This window comes from Lissotriton vulgaris, chromosome 7 (genome assembly GCF_964263255.1).
Source record: "Lissotriton vulgaris chromosome 7, aLisVul1.2, whole genome shotgun sequence".
In the NCBI taxonomy this organism is placed as follows: domain Eukaryota; kingdom Metazoa; phylum Chordata; class Amphibia; order Caudata; family Salamandridae; genus Lissotriton; species Lissotriton vulgaris.
Window position 1 is genome coordinate 495,217,443 of NC_141695.1, and position 18,242 is coordinate 495,235,684.

Consider the following 18,242-nt stretch of genomic DNA (forward strand, 5'->3'; position numbering starts at 1 on the left):
GCATTTGGAACTTAAACGGAATTGCCATCATTAAGAATAGTAAACTAAATGTTGATGAAGGAGGTTCTTCTTCGCACATTTCTCCTACAAACATTGCGAAGGAAAGTAAAAATAGTAATAATCCAAAAGACAAAAGAATTACCAGACTACCTGTGAAATTTGATGATTATCAGATGTAGTATATAAGTTTTAATAATATTTATTTGTTACATTTTAAATTTCAATGCTTCATGTTATAATTTATATATGTTTTGTGTTTGGCTCGACCTTCCTTCTGTTTAGTGTAAAGGGGGAAGGTGTGTAGTATTGTGTAATTACCTATGTTTTACATCAGCACAGTTCTGTATTCATCTTGTGTATGCTTGAAGCTGCATCATGGTGATAGAACCTGGGGAAGTAGTGATGCTGTTGAATACTGTCAGTTGCATCTGACGCTGGCTTCTGGATGGATGGGATCTTTTTACTACATTAAACTTAATCTACATTTCAACTACTTGAAGAGCTCTCTTCATCATTTAACTTGAATCTTACAGAAGCCCATACCTGTTTGCACTAGTTGGGGCGAATTAAGGCATCATACGTTTAGAGAGAGCAATTTAGTGCCCATTGTGTGGGTCATCCATGAGTAACGTGTGGGTTAGAATCTGCGGGCAAAAGGGATGCAGGGGGGTGAAGCAAGGAGGACAGGAAGGGGTCCTGCATCATGTCTCCTTCCTTCACATGAATGATCATTCATGGCGATTTCCTGTTTTTTATGTGTGCTGTACAATACAGCACACATAGAAACAGTAAAAACGTTGAGAAATTAAGCATTTTTCCTTGTTTCACCATGTTAAAATGTTGGTGCTGCCTCATATTTATGCCACCCTTGTAAATAGGGGGCAGCATCAAAATCAATGGGTGCTACGTCTGAGGGCCCACCGCATCACCCATTGCACGCCCCCTTCACTGTAAGTGTAGCATGAAAGGGGGCCTTATGTACAAGGCGGTGTTAAGCCACGTTAAGTGGCTTAACACCGCCTTGTAAATAAGGTGAAGGGTTTATCGCCACTGGAAGTCAAAAAAAGAGATGCTCCTGTGGCGAGAGCGGCTTGTAAATATGCACCTACGTGTCACATTAGCACACAATTTGCGCTGTTTCATCTTGAACAAATTGAAAGTAAAATATGACCATTTGTATTTGCCAATTTAGCCTCATTATATGAAAATGTCAAATTGTGTGACCTCACTCAACTATTTTATAACATACTTACCAGTACCATTCTCTTACTCTTTCGGACTTTTAGAATGCAAAAATTTGAACAACTGAAATTCATGAATGCAAAACACAAGATTTGTTCAATAAATAAAGAAATTAGCTATGTTCATCAAATCTGGTCTTGTATAGAACCAGTTTATGGTAGAAATTTACCACAGCAATACTCTTGGTCGGAGTATCTAGAAAACTTGGCTGCCCTACACCCACAGGTTAACTACATTGCATGGGTGTAGATATACCCATTTTTCAAATCTTCAACGGTTTACCAGTGTATCCCTTGGTATATTGAGAAGTCTGCTGAGCAGGGGCAAATGCACTTGTTCACTGCTTTTTTTTAACTGTTTTCTCATTATGAAAATATATTTGCCTTTGGAAAAACACTGCTCCTACATTCCCATAAATTTCATTCCCCTGCATACTTGGAATGGAACTTACTCCTGACCTTATTGAGAGTAAATTCATTGCCTTTTGAGGGTAATAGAAGTTGGAGAGGAGTTTGATAATACCATTACGCTGGTAGGCTGTGTGTGTTTGCTGCTCAGTCTCTGGTAGTAGATTTACTCACACAATATCTTTGTTTGCACAGATCTTCTTACGAGTGCAAAACCAGCTAATGTGAATTACAAAACGGGTTTTACCTTTGTTAAAAAGTTTATTTGCGCTTGTTGATCAAACATACTGGTACTTCATAGAAATTGAAATCAGATCTTGTCCTTTGATAGTGGAACTTTTAATTCCAAGTTTTCCTTGGCCTAGACTGAATAAAACAGGCATTTTCTGTAGACCACAGAAACATACTGGAGTGGAAACTTTGGGTTTAGAAGCATAGGCTTCATGTACATAATCACATATTGGAACAAATTAAAATAAGGTATGGGGCAGTGAATCAAATCAATTAGAAAGCCCAATTGATCAAAATGGCTTTAAAAACTTTCCTACAGCATGTATTAAATGGTGTTTTGAAATGCTTCACTTTAGAATCTGTAGGGAGAGAATGATCGTTCCTTTAAACTGTATACATCACCTCACTTACCTGTATATGTAATTAGGGGAATCAGTTCCCCTGATTTTAGATTGCTAAATCGGTAGGCATCAAAACTTGACAGTGAATGTTTAGAGTCTATTGGCACACATGTTTTCACTTTAATTTGTGTATGACAATATAGATGCTTATGACCTTGATATGTAATAGAAGTATGCTTAGAAACGTTTTAATGAGGGCACTGACAAGTGTGAACACCCAACTTGTTGTCCTTGCAGTAGAGGTTTCTTGGCACAATGCTGTCTCTAAATGTTTACAAGGGAGGAGACAAAATTAGAGCACATTCCTATTTTTCGTAATGCTTGATAGGGGAAACTTCTGGCTGCACTGGGCATCTGATAACAGTTTATGTTGCTACATATCTCTGCTGATTTTATAGAGGCCTCTAGTAATGACGTTGTAATACACCTTTGTGCAGTTGGTAGCAAAAGGATGGAGATTCAGATAAGAAGTTACTCTTGAGGAAGTATGGGGAGATGTGTAGTGTCATTAGCATAAATATTAAGTCAAATGCATATGCTTCTCTTGTCTCCAAATGGAATGTGGCGGTATTACTGAGTGATGAAGGTGAGAGCCCAGCCTGAGTTTAAGTCCCTCCTCCTAAACGCCAGATCTTTAGTTAAACACAGTGCTGAATGCTCCCTGTTTATTGAGGAACGGGGTGTCAAGATGGCCTATATCACAGAGGCCTGTACTGACAGTACACCAGGGCCTGACATCATTAAAGCTTCTCCCCCAGACTTTCTCTGCCATAGGCTTGACAGACCTTTAAGGAAAGGAGGAGGTCTAGCGATCATTTATCACAAGAGCCTTTTGCCCTCATTTGCGGCTGCTTCTAATGCAGACTGTGAGGCTTTATCAGTAATGTGAGGTTTAAAGCTATGCTCATTTATCGACCCCCAGGCCCCAGAGGGGGTTTCTTGGAATCTTTGGGTTCACTTCTGGAGGAGGGATTCGGTGCCAAAACGTTTACCATATTGGGCGACTTCAACTTCCCTCTCGAAGACTCCTTCGACCCAGATACCGCCAGACTGCTGGAGATAATGGAGGGAGGTGATCTTTCGCAACGGGTGGAAGGCCCGACACAGAAGGTGGGCCACACCTTGGATGGAATCTTCTCCAACTCCCCTAGTCTCTTTGTTCGGGCCATATTGCCACTGCCTTGGTCTGACAATGCGGGAATTGTTTTTTCTAGTGCACGGCTCCTCACCAAATTACAATTTTTAAAGACCAGGGAGAAGATAGATACACAAGCCTGGAAAAATATTAACAGTACCAGCTTGGATAAAACCCTGACAGACACAATTCCTAACCTTTCCACTAATATTGAGGAAGCCACTAGGGCGTTCGAGGGGTGGATTGACTCCGCCTGTCAGAGATTAGCACCTGTCAAATGGTGCTTTCCCAGGCGTGGATCCCCTTCTGCCCCTTTGTTTCTCTCAGAAGCTACAGGATCTGGAAATCAGAGTGCGAGAGGCTGGAGCGTCTCTGGAGAAATAGATACAGACAGACCAATAAAATAACCTACAAAAATAGTCTTATTGACTATAAAAAAACAAGTCAGGAAGCAAAAAAAACTATTTCTCACAACAGATTGCTGTTGCAAAATCTTCAGTAAAAGAACTGTTTAGAACAGTGTCTAATCTTACGACTCCCCCTGAACCTACTACGCATAGTAGTCCAGAATTCTGTGACTCCCTAGCTTCTTTTTTTCTAAACAAAGTTGAAAGTATATTTTCCTCTTTTTGCCACAATCAGGATGAGACTAGTATTGAGGCTTTTAGGGCCATAGAAACACACCACCCCCTTACGTTCAACAAATTTACACCATTGAAGAATAAAGCGGTTAACATCTTATCGATGGGCAGTAGATCTGGCTCCCCTAAATAACCCGTGTCCGGCTGCGATAATGAAAATTTCACCAATCATAATCTCTAACATCCTTACCTCCTTACTTAACTAGAAATTGGAGGCAGGGCACTATCCGGTCGCCTGGAAAACTGCCTCAATTCTGCCACTCATAAAAAAAACTAATTTAGATTGCAGTGATCCCAACAACAACAGACCCATCTCCTGCCTCCCATTACCACCCAAAATTTTGGAGAAGGCCATGAACGTGCAATTAAGCCTGTTCTTGGAGAACAACAATATTCTGGATCCCTCTCAATGCGTGTTCTGTTCTGGTCACAGTAGGGAGTCAGCCCTGATTAAAGCTACGGAGGAGGTGCGTGAGGCGGTGGATCAGGGAGGCTCAGCCATTCTGATCATGCTTGATCTGTCGGACGCCTTCGATACGGTCCATCATGAGGTTCGGATGGATCAACTATCGAAGGCGGAGGTCCTGGGTGAAGCCTGGAACTTATTAAGATCTTTCCTAGCCGACAGAGTTCAATCTGTAGAGTTTGGGGGAGCAAGATCCAAACCATTCTCTCTTCCCTGTGGGATTCCCCAGGGCTCTTCACGTAGCCCAACACTCTTTAATGTTTACGTGAGACCACTGGCTGCCATCATAAGATCTTTTGGACTATTGTTAACCTCATATGCTGACGACACTCAAATCGTGTTATCAGTGCAGAGAGGCAAAGAAGCCAAAAAAGCCCCTAGCTGCCACAACTGCATGGTGGCAATAACCAGCTGGATGGAAGAGAATTGCTTGATATTGAATGTAGGCAAAACAGAGGTCATCATCTTTGGGAACAATCCCAACATCTGGTCCCCAGCTGGGTGGCCCAGCGATATGGGCCCCCCGCCACCACCGGTACGGAAGGTCAAAAACCTGGGAGTGATTGTGGATAACACCTTTTCTTTTGGTGATCAGGTTAGTAGCGTGGTATCTACCAGCTTTTTTATATTGAGAACTCTAAAGAAAAGAAAACTCCTCCTGACTGATGAAACGTTTAGAACAGTAATATCTGTTCTCGTGCTTTCTCGCCTGGATTACTGTAACAGCTTGTATCTGACCATCTCTAAGAAACATCTTAACAGATTACAGATGGTATAGAATGAGGTGGCCAGCCTGCTCACAAGCACCCCGAGGTTTGTGTCGGTTAGAAATGGGCTACGCCAACTTAATTGGCTTCCTGTTAAACAACGGGCCCAATTTAAAACCCTCTGTATTGTTTATAAAGCCTTGAGGGGGATTGGCCAGGAAGATCTCATAAAACGCATCCGATGGTATGTTCCAGTCACTTCGCTAAAGGGATGCAAAGAGGGAGGCCGTCCCAAAGACGAAAAAGGTGAACTGGGGCGGGAAGAGCTTTGTTTTCAGAGCCATTTCGGCATGGAATTAGCTCCCTCTCTATCTAAGGTCTGTTATGTAATTTCTATCTTTCAGAAAGGGCCTGAAAACATGGTTGTTTCCAGTTTAGCCATAGGTCCGCTTGCAAGATGTGGATGCTCTCAGGGAAACAGTGCACAGCGCCAGGACACCTTTGGGTAGCAGCGCGCATTATAAGCTGATATAACATAACATAACATAACATGATGCAAATACAGGTATGTACTGAGTATTAGTAAGTGGTGGTGAAAATCTTGATGTAAACTAACACTTACTGAGTGTTGGTGCAAATCGGATTATGTGATAGGATTATTGAGTGATGGTGTAAATCTGCCCATTCAGGGAGGTCAGCTGTATAACAGTGCAAACATAGCCAGACAATCAAGGCTTCTGAGTGCAAAGCTACAAAACCATTTAATATGAATGAGGTATTGTGTCAATCTGAACATGCACTATTGAATACTAAGTCATGGGTCAAATTTGTAAACACATTCAGGCCCTCATTTCGATGGCGGTTGGATGAGCCTCCGACTGCCATCGTATCGATAGGGAGACTGCCAGACATGTAGTAGGTGGCTCGACTTGACATATTATGATCCGACCGCCATGTAGGCGGTTGGAAACATGACTTTTTCAATTGAGGCTTGTGCTGCAGTCTGGAAAAGGGCCACAACACAAGCCACAATTGCAAAAGGCATTTTTTCAAACATCCATGCACCATGTGCTAGGCACCGTGTGGTCCCTTTCCATGGTGGTTGGACAGCCACATAAAGAAAGAGGGAAAAGGGACACTGTAACCCTTACAGTGGTGCCACCGGAGGCACTGCCCCATTGTAGGGATTAAGCTCCAAGGGCTTCTTGAGCCTGTCGAAGTCGTCAATCGGTCCCTCCACTGGCTGTGATGGTCAGACTGCTATGCTAGGTGTTGGAGGGCCCGCCACCAACAGCCTGTCAGTGGCGGACCCACCGATATCGGAATGAGACCCTTAGTACTCCTGAGTGATTGTGCACATCTGAACTTGCATACAACAGACACATTTTAGCAGATTGTGGGTATTTTTGGCACTATAGTGTCTTGTCCTCGTAATTCTGGGACTAGCATAATGGTGGAAAAGTCTTACCAAATTTTAGGCAATCATATGCATGTTTCGGGCATTTTTGGCATGCTCATACACATATCAAGTGTAATACCCAGCTTTCAGATGCCCTAATGTATAATATCAGTGTAGCCTATCTGCACCCATCAATGCAGTCACTTCATGCACTCAATTATTCAATAATTTAAATATCTACTAACTCAAGCATCCCCTGGCAATCTATACAATCAGCAATTTACTCATTAATCCAATTGTAGACTCTTTATCACATTCAGCCAGCCTTCCATCTACTCACAGACACTCTACATTTTTTACCTTTCGAATAATCACATAAATATTTTTCATTTTTCCCTAACGCACTTCCACTTCCCTCCACAGCTTCCAGCTAAAGCAACTTTTTTTGTAAGCAATATTTACGAACCAATATTCCACATCCCTCCCAAGGCTTTGGCCACCCCATACATCTCCTGCTCTTATTTTATGCTGTTTATTAGTTCGAGCCTGGGCAGTGCATGTGCTGCTCTGCAGGTATGCTGTATTCAGGTATGGACTTGAAGCTCCACCCATTTCCGTCTATCTTTTTAATTTGCTCTTGTTACTGTTGTTTCTAAATGATTGCTTTTGATTCTTGAATAGGCTTTGTAGTCCCTCCTTAGTTCCGCCTGGTCTGCATTTGTAACCTCCCATTAGTACTGGACTTTTTACTTGTTTTATTCCAAGGTCTGTTTTATCTACAGTCTGTGAGCACCATTTTCTTTAATGATTTTCCCCTATTACAGCCACAAAGTGCTTTCCTAAAAGGGTGCCCTCTTTGCCTCCAGGTGCACGCTACAGTTTCAGCACGGCACCCTCTTTAACGTTTTTATTCGGCCAAATTCACAAACAAACTTTTTTTGTAAGAGCGCCCCATACCGCGATTTCACTTTAATGGCTGCCACACACTTGAGCCACGTCTAAAGAAAGGGGTGCTTCCGCCATTAAATTGAAAGCTCGGCATGGGGCGCTTTTACAAGAATTTGCAATGCAATTGGCGAGAGTTGAATTGAAGCTAGTGGCATTTTGTAAATAACAATGCTTTTTATTTATGTGTTGTCTTTTAAAACATAAATAAAAGGCATTGTCATTTACAATGTCAATAGCTTAAACCCTAACAAATAAGAGACCTTTTGCATTACAAATGATTGTCAATATCTTCCCATTGATTTGTCCTTCTCCCTTGTTCTAGTGCTAAACTATGTGATTTGCAACATGCAATGGCCTGTAAACAGTATATTTTTTTTAACCCAAACTTTTCAAATTCAGTGTGTACTCTCTTCTATAGTGTTAGACGTGCCTCCTTCTGTGTACTTCAATGCCTTATGCATCCTATGTAAAACTCAGTTCATGTAAAGTTCTTTGACACCCTATGCAAGGGTTTGTGAAGCTATTTATTACGAGATTCGTGCCAGGAAATAATAGTAGCATCTCATATGAGTGAGAATATTGATTTAAAATGTCCATGAAACGTGAAACTAATATATTCATAGCCTTACCTAAAGTAAACTCAAAACGCGCCTGCACATAACACAATTAAGAGTTCTTGGAAAGTGTAGCAATGGAAACCACATTTTGAGCTTCACCGTGAGAGAACCTTCAAACTTTGAGAAACATTGGCTAATGGGATAGATAAAATGGTACATTTACCTGCTTAACTGCATCCTCGTAAGAGGGAGGCTGCTTTGTCTTGGCAACGACTGTGTTTGAATTACAAAAAGTTGGCGAGGGAAACTTCTGATTCGCCTGAGCAGAAGTGGTTGCCACAGCCATCTGCATCGAAATATGAGTAAAAGTAAGATATTTGTACATGATCTGTTTCATGGCCCATTTTGTTTAAATTACTATGTACATTTTGATGATAAGCTAAGATGCGCGACTTTTTTTTACAAACACCCCATCCAATACTTCAAACTAAACGGAGAATGTGGTAAGATCTTTTGCGAGTGGTTACCATAACTGGAGTTTGGAGTGTTGTGCGAGTAGTTGGTTTGTAATCTTTGTGCTTTCAATCAAAAGAGTGATTCACAAAAAGACAAGGTTTGTGAACGCAAAGTGGCTTTTCGTATGCATTATATCAATTTTGCAAGTCAGAAAAGCATTTCTGATTTGCAAAAATGGGTTTACTAAATCACAATGAGGAAGGGGAATTCCCTCTTGACTATGATTTGGTATGGTATGTTTCAATAGTTTGCACCCTCAAATGCGGTTGCGAAGCATGGATTAGTTGCCTACACCTCAAAAGAGGAGGTAACTGATTTGCAAAACGAAAGGGAATGGCAGCCTTGTGGGGATCGGGTAGTGTTTTTTTCTAAGTAGCACCAGTTCCTTTACAGAATGTTAGCAGCTTTAAAAAAATGTTTTTGGCAATGCATTCTCAAGTATGGTGGCCAGCTGTTCCTTGCAGGCCACCATCCTTGCATTTGTTGCAGTGCCTCAACATATGTCCCATTTAAATGTTCGCCAAGGAACGTCATGATATATTTACTCTATCATGACATTATAAGGGCAGTGGTCATTTAAAACATAGATGAACCACTAATAAGAAATATCTAAAGCATTCCACATGTAGCTGCGCTATTGTTTTTCTCTCCTATATTCGGTCACTTTCCTTCCGAGCTGTCAATCATCTGACAATACTGCAGGTAGGGCAGTATTTAGTAGGGTCAGTGTGGTCAAAATGTTTAGCTTGACATTGCTTTATGCACGATTTTCAGATTATGGGGGAAAATCCTGGCTATACTCACACTGAAGGAAACTCAAATCTACTATGAAATCTAGGAACACCTTTACCAATTAAACAAACAACCACAAAGAGAGGAGGTGTAGCGCTGCGGTCAGAGCGGCTGACTCCAGAGCACGATTTGAATCCCGGCACTTGCAGCAGCTCAGCTCAGCATCATGTGACTCTGGGCAACAGCTCTCCTTAATCTCCCCATCGGCCCCTAGCGCCTTGAAACCCTTAAGGGTACGCTTTACAAATAGGAATTGCTAATGTAATTCATTAAAAAACACAAATTGTTATCTAAAAATGATTGGGTACTACAGCATGCAGCATAATAAAATATAATTACGTATGTTGCAAACGTAGAAATATCAAAGCTAGTGACCAACCCGCTCTCCTTAAGTAACCATGTTACAAATTACACGTCAGAATGTATGACTGTTAGTTTCCTAATCAGAATATGGTTACTCTGTTAAACGTTTTGTTGTTTTTGAGAGTGCAAATCATATTTCGTATCAAAGCAGGCAGGAGCACTATATTGCTTTAGGGTTGGTGGTAAATTGAAATCAGTCACTTTTTAACCTTACCTTGTTACTTAAGCTTGGGCTCTTCGGTGATGAACAGTCCGGGTTCACTTGTTTGTTTTCGCTCTGGTTCCCCATATACGTGGGCTGCACGTTGGAAGGGTTCTGCGAGAAACAGTTAGGACTTCCAGTTTGTGAAATTGTACTCTGTTAAATAGAAAACAAAAATATGCATAATGAATTACACGAAACCAGTGCATGCCCTACCAGACAATTCTAAATGTCCAATGCATGCGCTAGATTACAATTCAAAAAGTCAACGTTAAATAATGATTTTTAAAAAAAAGTGATCATTTTTTAAATCCCATATATTTATTTACCTCTTTTCAGTTGGCTATGAAAGCGAAATTCAAAAATGATTTGATTGAAACCTCCTGCTGCACCTCATTAATGGCAAGTTCACTGATCGACGAGTGTGGTTTGTGGAAGGTAAACATGTCTGCTTGAATCTAAGTTCAATTTTGGATTGCTCAAATTTCAGCCTGTCATAGCTCTCATAAAACCTCTCAGGTGGAACATTAATGAGCTGAGGGCCACTTTCAGGTCAGACCTGGCCCACATTCTCCCTGGTCCTGTTAAGTCTTGATAAAGACCTGAAAATGTGTCACGCTCACAGTATAGAGATTGAAGCTGTGGCACTCAGCCCCGCAGGCCTTGGAGCACACGCAGTACATTTTAGTAAGAGGAAGGTTACAAAAGACTGTCATGGTGGGTGTAGCAACACTCGCCAATTAATTGACCCAAATTGTAATTTCACCTTTTGGTTCAGAGTTATGGACCTTCACTGCAGCATAACATAACATCATGAGGTGACCTGTAAAATACCCTCTTTTATGAAAAACAGTGGTCCATAGGATTAAATTTTTTCAAGAACAAATGGAAATATAGACTCCAATCAGTACTATATTGATTAGTTTTTTCAGTGCCCAGCCGGGCCTGAAATTTTATTCCAAATATAAACAATTTTAAAAGACCATCAAGGAGGTCTAATGCGAAAGTTGATAGGGTACAAGCCTGTACCTATCCAGAGTACACTCGAGGGTGAGAAAGGAAGCAGAGAAGAGAGGGTAAAGAATATCAGGCAAAAAGAACATGGGAGCCAATTGTCCCTTGCATCAATAGCATATTCGCAAGGCAAGTTCAGACAAACAATTCATGTAACAGTATCAACACAATTGGAAAGTTACAGAACTGAAAAAAGTGTCGACGGCGTTTCGATCCCCGGCTCCTAGTGAACTGGGATCATCATCAGGACTTAAACAATGTATTGCCTGTACGTGCTTTTTCTTAAAAACCTGTTGGAAATGAAAATTTACAGAAATGGGAAGAAAAGGAGAAAGGAAATTCTGTTTAAATACAGCACTAATTACAGGTACAATGCATATAGTATTCATTTTGTGTCATGCCAGGGTGATCATGTTGATGTCATTCAAGAGTCTTCCAGTGTTACAATCTCATGCTTTCTGAGAGGGTGCGAAGAGTTTAGGCTGAAGCCGACTCGATTTCTTACACCGTGAGCGTTTCGACGCTATCGTGGTTGTGGCTACAAGTGTCGCTTTCAGGGGTGACGTGGTAGTGATGAGTCATGTGGTTTTATCTTGTGAAACCTAAACCCACCGGATTAGGAAACCAAGGTAAACAAATTTCTTGCTCCCTTCCTTATTGCCGCAGGTTATTTTTAAACAAGCCTAATTGATCACCCTTCGCTTTAGGCACCAGCCCGCCACCCAACCATCTCGCCTTGACTCACAGGAGGTACCTGAAGACCTTTCGAAAAGGTGTGTTCTTTCACCACCATCATCGCCAATCTTTAGGCACGTAAAAAATCCCGCCACACTCACGTAACGCATGTTTACGTTGTAGTCACAATAATCTCAATCACAAGATAAAACCTTAGTCACAGACCCAAGCGTCAGACAGTAAGATCGAAACAATATGTACTTCACATGACTCATCACTACCACATCACCCCTGAAAGCGACACTTGTAGCCACAACCACGATAGCGTCGAAACGCTCACGGTGTAAGAAATCGAGTCGGCTTCAGCCTAAACTCTTCGCACCCTCTCAGAAAGCATGAGATTGTAACACTGGAAGACTCTTGAATGACATCAACATGATCAGCCTGGCATGACACAAAATGAATACTATATGCATTGTACCTGTAATTAGTGCTGTATTTAAACAGAATTTCCTTTCTCCTTTTCTTCCCATTTCTGTAAATTTTCATTTCCAACAGGTTTTTAAGAAAAAGCACGTACAGGCAATACATTGTTTAAGTCCTGATGATGATCCCAGTTCACTAGGAGCCGGGGATCGAAACGCCGTCGACACTTTTTTCAGTTCTGTAACTTTCCCATTGTGTTGATACTGTTACATGAATTGTTTGTCTGAACTTGCCTTGCGAATATGCTATTGATGCAAGGGACAATTGGCTCCCATGTTCTTTTTGCCTGATATTCTTTACCCTCTCTTCTCTGCTTCCTTTCTCACCCTCAAGTGTACTCTGGATAGGTACAGGCTTGTACCCTATCAACTTTCGCATTAGACCTCCTTGATGGTCTTTTAAAATTGTTTATATTTGGAATCAAATTTCAGGCCCGGCTGGGCACTGAAAAAACTAATCAATATAGTACTGATTGGAGTCTATATTTCCATTTGTTCTTGAAAAAATTTAATCCTATGGACCACTGTTTTTCATAATAGTTGTTTGCCCTAGGTCCCTAGGTACTTATTGGGTCCCCCTTGTTTTTGAAAATAGACTGTAAAATACCCTCAGCAGCAGAATCCTAACCCTCGAGGCATGGCAAATGTTGTACATTTTTTCAAACATTAACCAAGAATATGTAAAAAGAATGTGAAATTCAGTGAACAGTAATTCATGTGAAAATTGAGCTAAACGAAAGGCCATATCTTACATTCAAAAGTCACACAACATACAAGCAAAGCAACTCATTTGATTAGAATACTTTACTACCAGAGTTCTGCGAGACATTTTCTGTTCAAAACGTGTCTCTAACATAAAAATACTGTGCGAAATGTCACACCTTGACATTTGCAGAGCAACCCCCAGCACAGCATAGATAGACAATGGAGAAACTGGCAGGGCCTAGAAGCGTCTGATGCCAGGGCTCGAGTTCATCTTTTATGGACACACAAATCACCGATTAAATGAAGGCGGCTCAGCTCGTGGCAGTCTCACAACTGCTTGGAGTCAGAGATATGGAAGGGAATGTTAAGTGTCCCCAGCCATAGAAAGTACATAGCAAAGAGTGAGAAAGAGTGGAATTCACCGGCTTCTGATGGAAATATGAATATGAATGTGCAGACATTTGCTATTCCAAAGGTTTGCGTGCTAAAATGCTTGCCATATGCATCTGGCAGTAGACACATTCAACTGTTCTAAAGGCAATGATCATGGGAAGGTCATACGAAGGTCGATGTGAGTTTGAGTGTTTCAATAAGAACAATAAAAATGTTATGTCTCAGAGGAGTGGTTCACACAGGGTAACTGTATATAAATGTACTGAACTTTTTTGGAAGATACAAATCCAAATTATATTCAAAGTTCGTGACATGATTATGCACCACAGCTGCCAAAAATCAGCTTAAATATTCAGGGCCTAAGGTAGTGATGCAAGCATCGACATGCGCATGCGCCAGTCGAGGGTATGTGTCCAATGACACTGGCCGGCTGGGTTGAGCATCAGTCAACGAGATATTGGCGCCTGAGAACAAGCAAGAACTAGTAAAAACAATTTGCTTTAGCTGGTGCAGCGAGGACTGGAGGAGTTGTTGCACGGTTTTGTTTTCTGGTTCAGGCATCTGTGCAATTATTTCATGCGGTTCACGTCCTAAAAGAATGCATTTTGTTCAGCCTAATGAAAATATGTTTTTTGGAATGAGTTATGCGTGGATGCGCTGCATTTCGGCAAATATGTGAATTTATCTACAGGCTCGTTCCCTGCAAAGCTGAAGCACGAAATGTTTTCTGAAATGCCATAGCCTGCCCGATTTTGGTGTTTACATTTCACTTGTAATGTGGCACCAACAGCCAAAAAGCCATCTGTTCTCCAAATAATGAACTCATTACATATTCTCTACGACCCGAGGTGCAAGATGACCTGCACAGCGCCCTTCGAGCCTGATCTTGCTCACTTTACTGAGACAAACACTGACACTTACATCATAGGTATCTGCTGAATTGGTCTTGGGACAGATCATGATAAGTGTGCCAGGGCTGGCAATCTAAACTGGGGTGGCATGGTGAGCAAAAGAATGATGGATTTAACCCAGGTCTCTTGACTGGGGTGAATGCTTTGATTTGTTCTGCATTCCGTCCATCAATTGTGTGTCTAGGGCTGGCAATCTAGAACTAATGCCGCAAATGTTACCCGGGTATAGAGCACATTTACCACTGCCTTAGGCCTCAGTGAATGTGCAGTGATAGACTTATACAGAATATTATTTTTGAACTGGTGATCAATTTATATTTACTTATATGTACTTTGTATCATCCAAACTAGACCCACGTGGGCAGAGCTGTTCACCGAAGAATACAACAATTACAGCACACACAGTTACAAGAAGGTAAATCATAGAAATATCTGACAATAGCATTTACGAGTTGGTAAAAGGCATAATTGTAAGACATATTATCACGAGGGAGCAGAATGACAAAAGAAAGCATATGCATATTTACTATAAAGGGAGGAATGGCAAAGTGACAGTGAGGGCACAACTTCTCTCATTAAGCATATTTCGAGTTGGAAATCAATTAAGGAAATTAATTTCGAACAGAAGATGGTTCATTTCACTGTTGCAGGGATGGTGGGATCAAGCTCCATACCATGTGTGTGCTGCCAGACAAAGTTTGCAGTCTTTTTATTTATTTGCTATTCGAGCATGAGGGTGTCAGAGCTTGGCAGTTGAGGCTGTTCAGCCAAGATAACTCTTTTAGGTTCTAGGTAGTTCAAAGTCCCGGTATGTCGAGTTTTATGTCCAGTGTGAGTGTAATATGGCTGAACCACTTATATGCATGGTTAAGGCAGTCGGCATTTCAACTTCTGGCTGGCAGGGAGAGGAACCGGAGAGGAGGGCATGCGTGAAGGCGGGGACGTAATGAGGTAAATTGGACTGGGACTAGGGCTTCAGTGGGGGGCAGATTTTAAGGGAGGGGCCGGTTTTAGGGTTCAGGTGGGGGAGCAGAGGGGGCTAGGTTTTAAGTGAGGGGGCAATCTTAGGGCTCGGAGCAGGGGGCTGGGGTAGGTTTTAAGGTAGGAGGCAGAGTTTTAGGGCTGAGGACAGGGGAGGCGGAAGGGGCAGTTTCTAGGCCAGGGGAAGCGGTTATTAGGGCTCAGGGCAAAGGGAAGCTTGGGGTAAGGAAACGTAGGGGGAAGAGTTTTAGGGCTCAGAGGAAGGGGGAATTTTCAGGGCAAGGGGGCAGTTTTTAGGGCAGGGGGAGTCAGGTTATTTTAAGGTTTAAGGGGTGGGGTCGTTTTTATAGCTGGGGGTAGGGTAATAGGGCAGGGGCCAGGATTTAGGAGACTGGGTGGAGGAAAAGGGCAGTGAAATTTACTGCACATCCCTTTACCAAACATGCCTTTATCACAAAATTGCATGGTAAAGGCATGCTTGGAAAGTCATGTGTGGTAAAAGAATGCTTTCTTGAGACACATTCATGGTTCGGGCAGTGTGGTAGAGGCACGCGAGGTTCTACCATGCATGCCCCTGTCATACAACCCTGTGCCAAAGGCTGCAGACAGGTTCAGGATGGGGACAATGTATGAGTTACCTATGACTAAAACACAGAGTATATTGTCAATGATTTGCAATATTGCAGTCTCCACTCTACTGCCAGATCTAAATGCTGACTGAAAAACTTCAAATAAGACATTTCCCACCATAATTTTTGGGAGCTGGTTTTCTACACATTTTTCCAGCTCTTTATCCAGGAAATGTTTTGTAAGAGGGAGCAATTTATCAAGTTTACCCAAAATGGCATTTGTCATCTTTTCCATATGTTGAGTGGTTAACCTGGTAATTCCAGTGATGCTCAGATCTGTTGCAGCATTGAAGAAACTGTGTAAGTTAGGGTGTCTAGGTGAATGGCTATGCGGTCTTGAACCCATTGTTTTGGTGAATGCAAAGCAACTGTTCATGCAAGCTTCGCTGCAAAGTTTCTGGGCATCAGGGCAAAATGACCCATATCCAGTGCAAACATTTTCTACATCAGTGCAAACTATGTGATATCTCCTTAGTGAACAAAATCAAAAGAAACCCAATATCATTATTATTCATTTGTGGCTATTTAAATCAAAGCCTCCACTGACACACATCTTAACAATAAGATCACATGGAGGTTGGGGAAAGGTGGTTCAGAAATGCATTTCTAGTCCCATTAGCTGATCCTTGAGCCAATAAGATTACGAAGAAGATACTTAATCATCTGCTACATTCTGATTTTATTTTTCAGCAAGAAAAGTGCTCAGTATGCCACCTGGCACAGGCACTGTGTTTTATCTCCATGCTTAAAGCATTTGAGGCAACAACCTGAAACCCTGGATGCAGTACAAAACTCACCAAGGAGAGAGACAGCATGTGCTTGCCCAAGCTTTAAATGTTGACAATGCCCCAAGGGATCAATTACTGGAAATTCATTTTTACAGGCCCAGTAGACACAAATCGGCTGAATACGGCCATGATTTAATTTGTGAATGGTGCTATGGTCACAGAGTGCTGATTAGCACAGCTCTCTCCAGCAATTCACAGCTAAAGGTTGAACATGCAAGGTTTTCTTTTAGTCGATATTAAAATGCCATGGAGGGCACACGTTGTACTATAGAGAATTTTACAAGTAGATGTTACCTATTTCCTTTTAATAGTGTAATGTTCTATGTGGTGTCGTGTGGTGGCATCCTGAGTTGCCAAGTTTATTTCTCCCTTCACTCAAAGTCAAGCTTCTTACCCCCTAAGACGACCTGAAAGCTGCTACCTAGGCTCTTGTCATCCGAAGGCAAGACTTTGAAAACGCTGTTTTAGTAGGCATCAGACAAGTCTTCCTATCACTCTTCAAGGAATATTGCACTAATCAACTAAACTCAGCACTGAAACAAAAACCAAAAAATTCAACCACATCACGCTGATTCTCCAAGACCGCCAGTGGCTCCCTTGTCCAGCAAGGATTACATTTAGAATGACATTTAAATCCTCCAGCATCACCAATTAAGCCTTATATCTGTTGAAACTCACTTATTGGGCCATGCTCCTCACTATCTTGGGTGGTCTAACAGATAAAAGCTTTCTATAGTTGGCAGTTCCTTGCTTCAAAACCTTCCATACACAGATACATTTCTTCTATGGAGGGATTTTCTACTGTGTGAGAATACGGCTGAACCCACTCTTCTTGCATTCAGGAGACAGTTGAAACCCCCAATGGCGGCTCCTCCGCTATGGCGGAGGAGCGTCGCCCTACTGCTTTTAAGCAGTGCAAAGTACGAAACATAAAATGATAATAACTCTGAGTTATTATCATGTTATGCTTCATGATGCTTTGCGGGCGGGCGGGCGGGGCTGCTTTGCTCTCGGGGCAGGGCAGGGGAGAAGTGGTTTGCCCCCTCCTCAATGCGCAATGACTAATTGGTCTGCCCTCTTGGGCCGCCCAAACCAGCTATGCACATTTTCCCCTTCTCCATGCAGGCTGCAATACAGCCTGCTTGGAGAGCATGCCCACCCTTCCAGCCCTAGGCTGAGGGCCGGGTCATGGCGCTCAGACCAATTACAATGCTGCATTTCAGCAATATGATTGGTCAGGGGAGCCTAGGTGCTTACCAATCACAACGCTGCATTGCAGCATTGTGATTGGTCAGTGGGGCCTGGCTGTGCTTTCTGTTCCAAGACAAGGAGAGCGGGAGCAGAGACGTGGGACCCAGCTGCAAGGTAAGCGACTCCCTCCATGCCCCGCCACCTGCAAGCCATGCCGGCTGCCACTGGAAACCCCACCTGAACTGTGCCCTTATTCGCTACAGTTTGATCATTGTTTATCTAGAAACTTTATATCATAAATTGTTTATTCTTCTATTTCAAAAATGTTTTCTTTAAAGTGCTATGGTAAAAGTATGCTATATACACCTGTTAACTACGTTAAAAGCAAGTTTACATTTTGTAACCGGCTTCAAACCAAAATATATGGCATAAGCAATCACTGATTTTCACAGCGCTATTTACA

General features: G+C 42.1%; 1 protein-coding gene across 6 annotated transcripts in view; it reads right to left on the reverse strand.

The window, feature by feature from the left end:
• MYOCD (myocardin) overlaps positions 1-18,242 on the reverse strand; it is a 184,382-nt gene that overhangs the window by 22,075 nt on the left and 144,065 nt on the right. For all 6 annotated transcript variants that reach the window (XM_086930585.1, XM_086930587.1, XM_086930584.1 and 3 more), the window contains 2 exons: positions 10,020-10,163; positions 8,358-8,480 (listed from right to left, as the gene is read on the reverse strand). In XM_086930585.1, the coding sequence (XP_086786711.1) occupies positions 8,358-8,480; positions 10,020-10,163 (267 nt within the window). The remainder of the gene's footprint in view (positions 1-8,357; positions 8,481-10,019; positions 10,164-18,242) is intronic.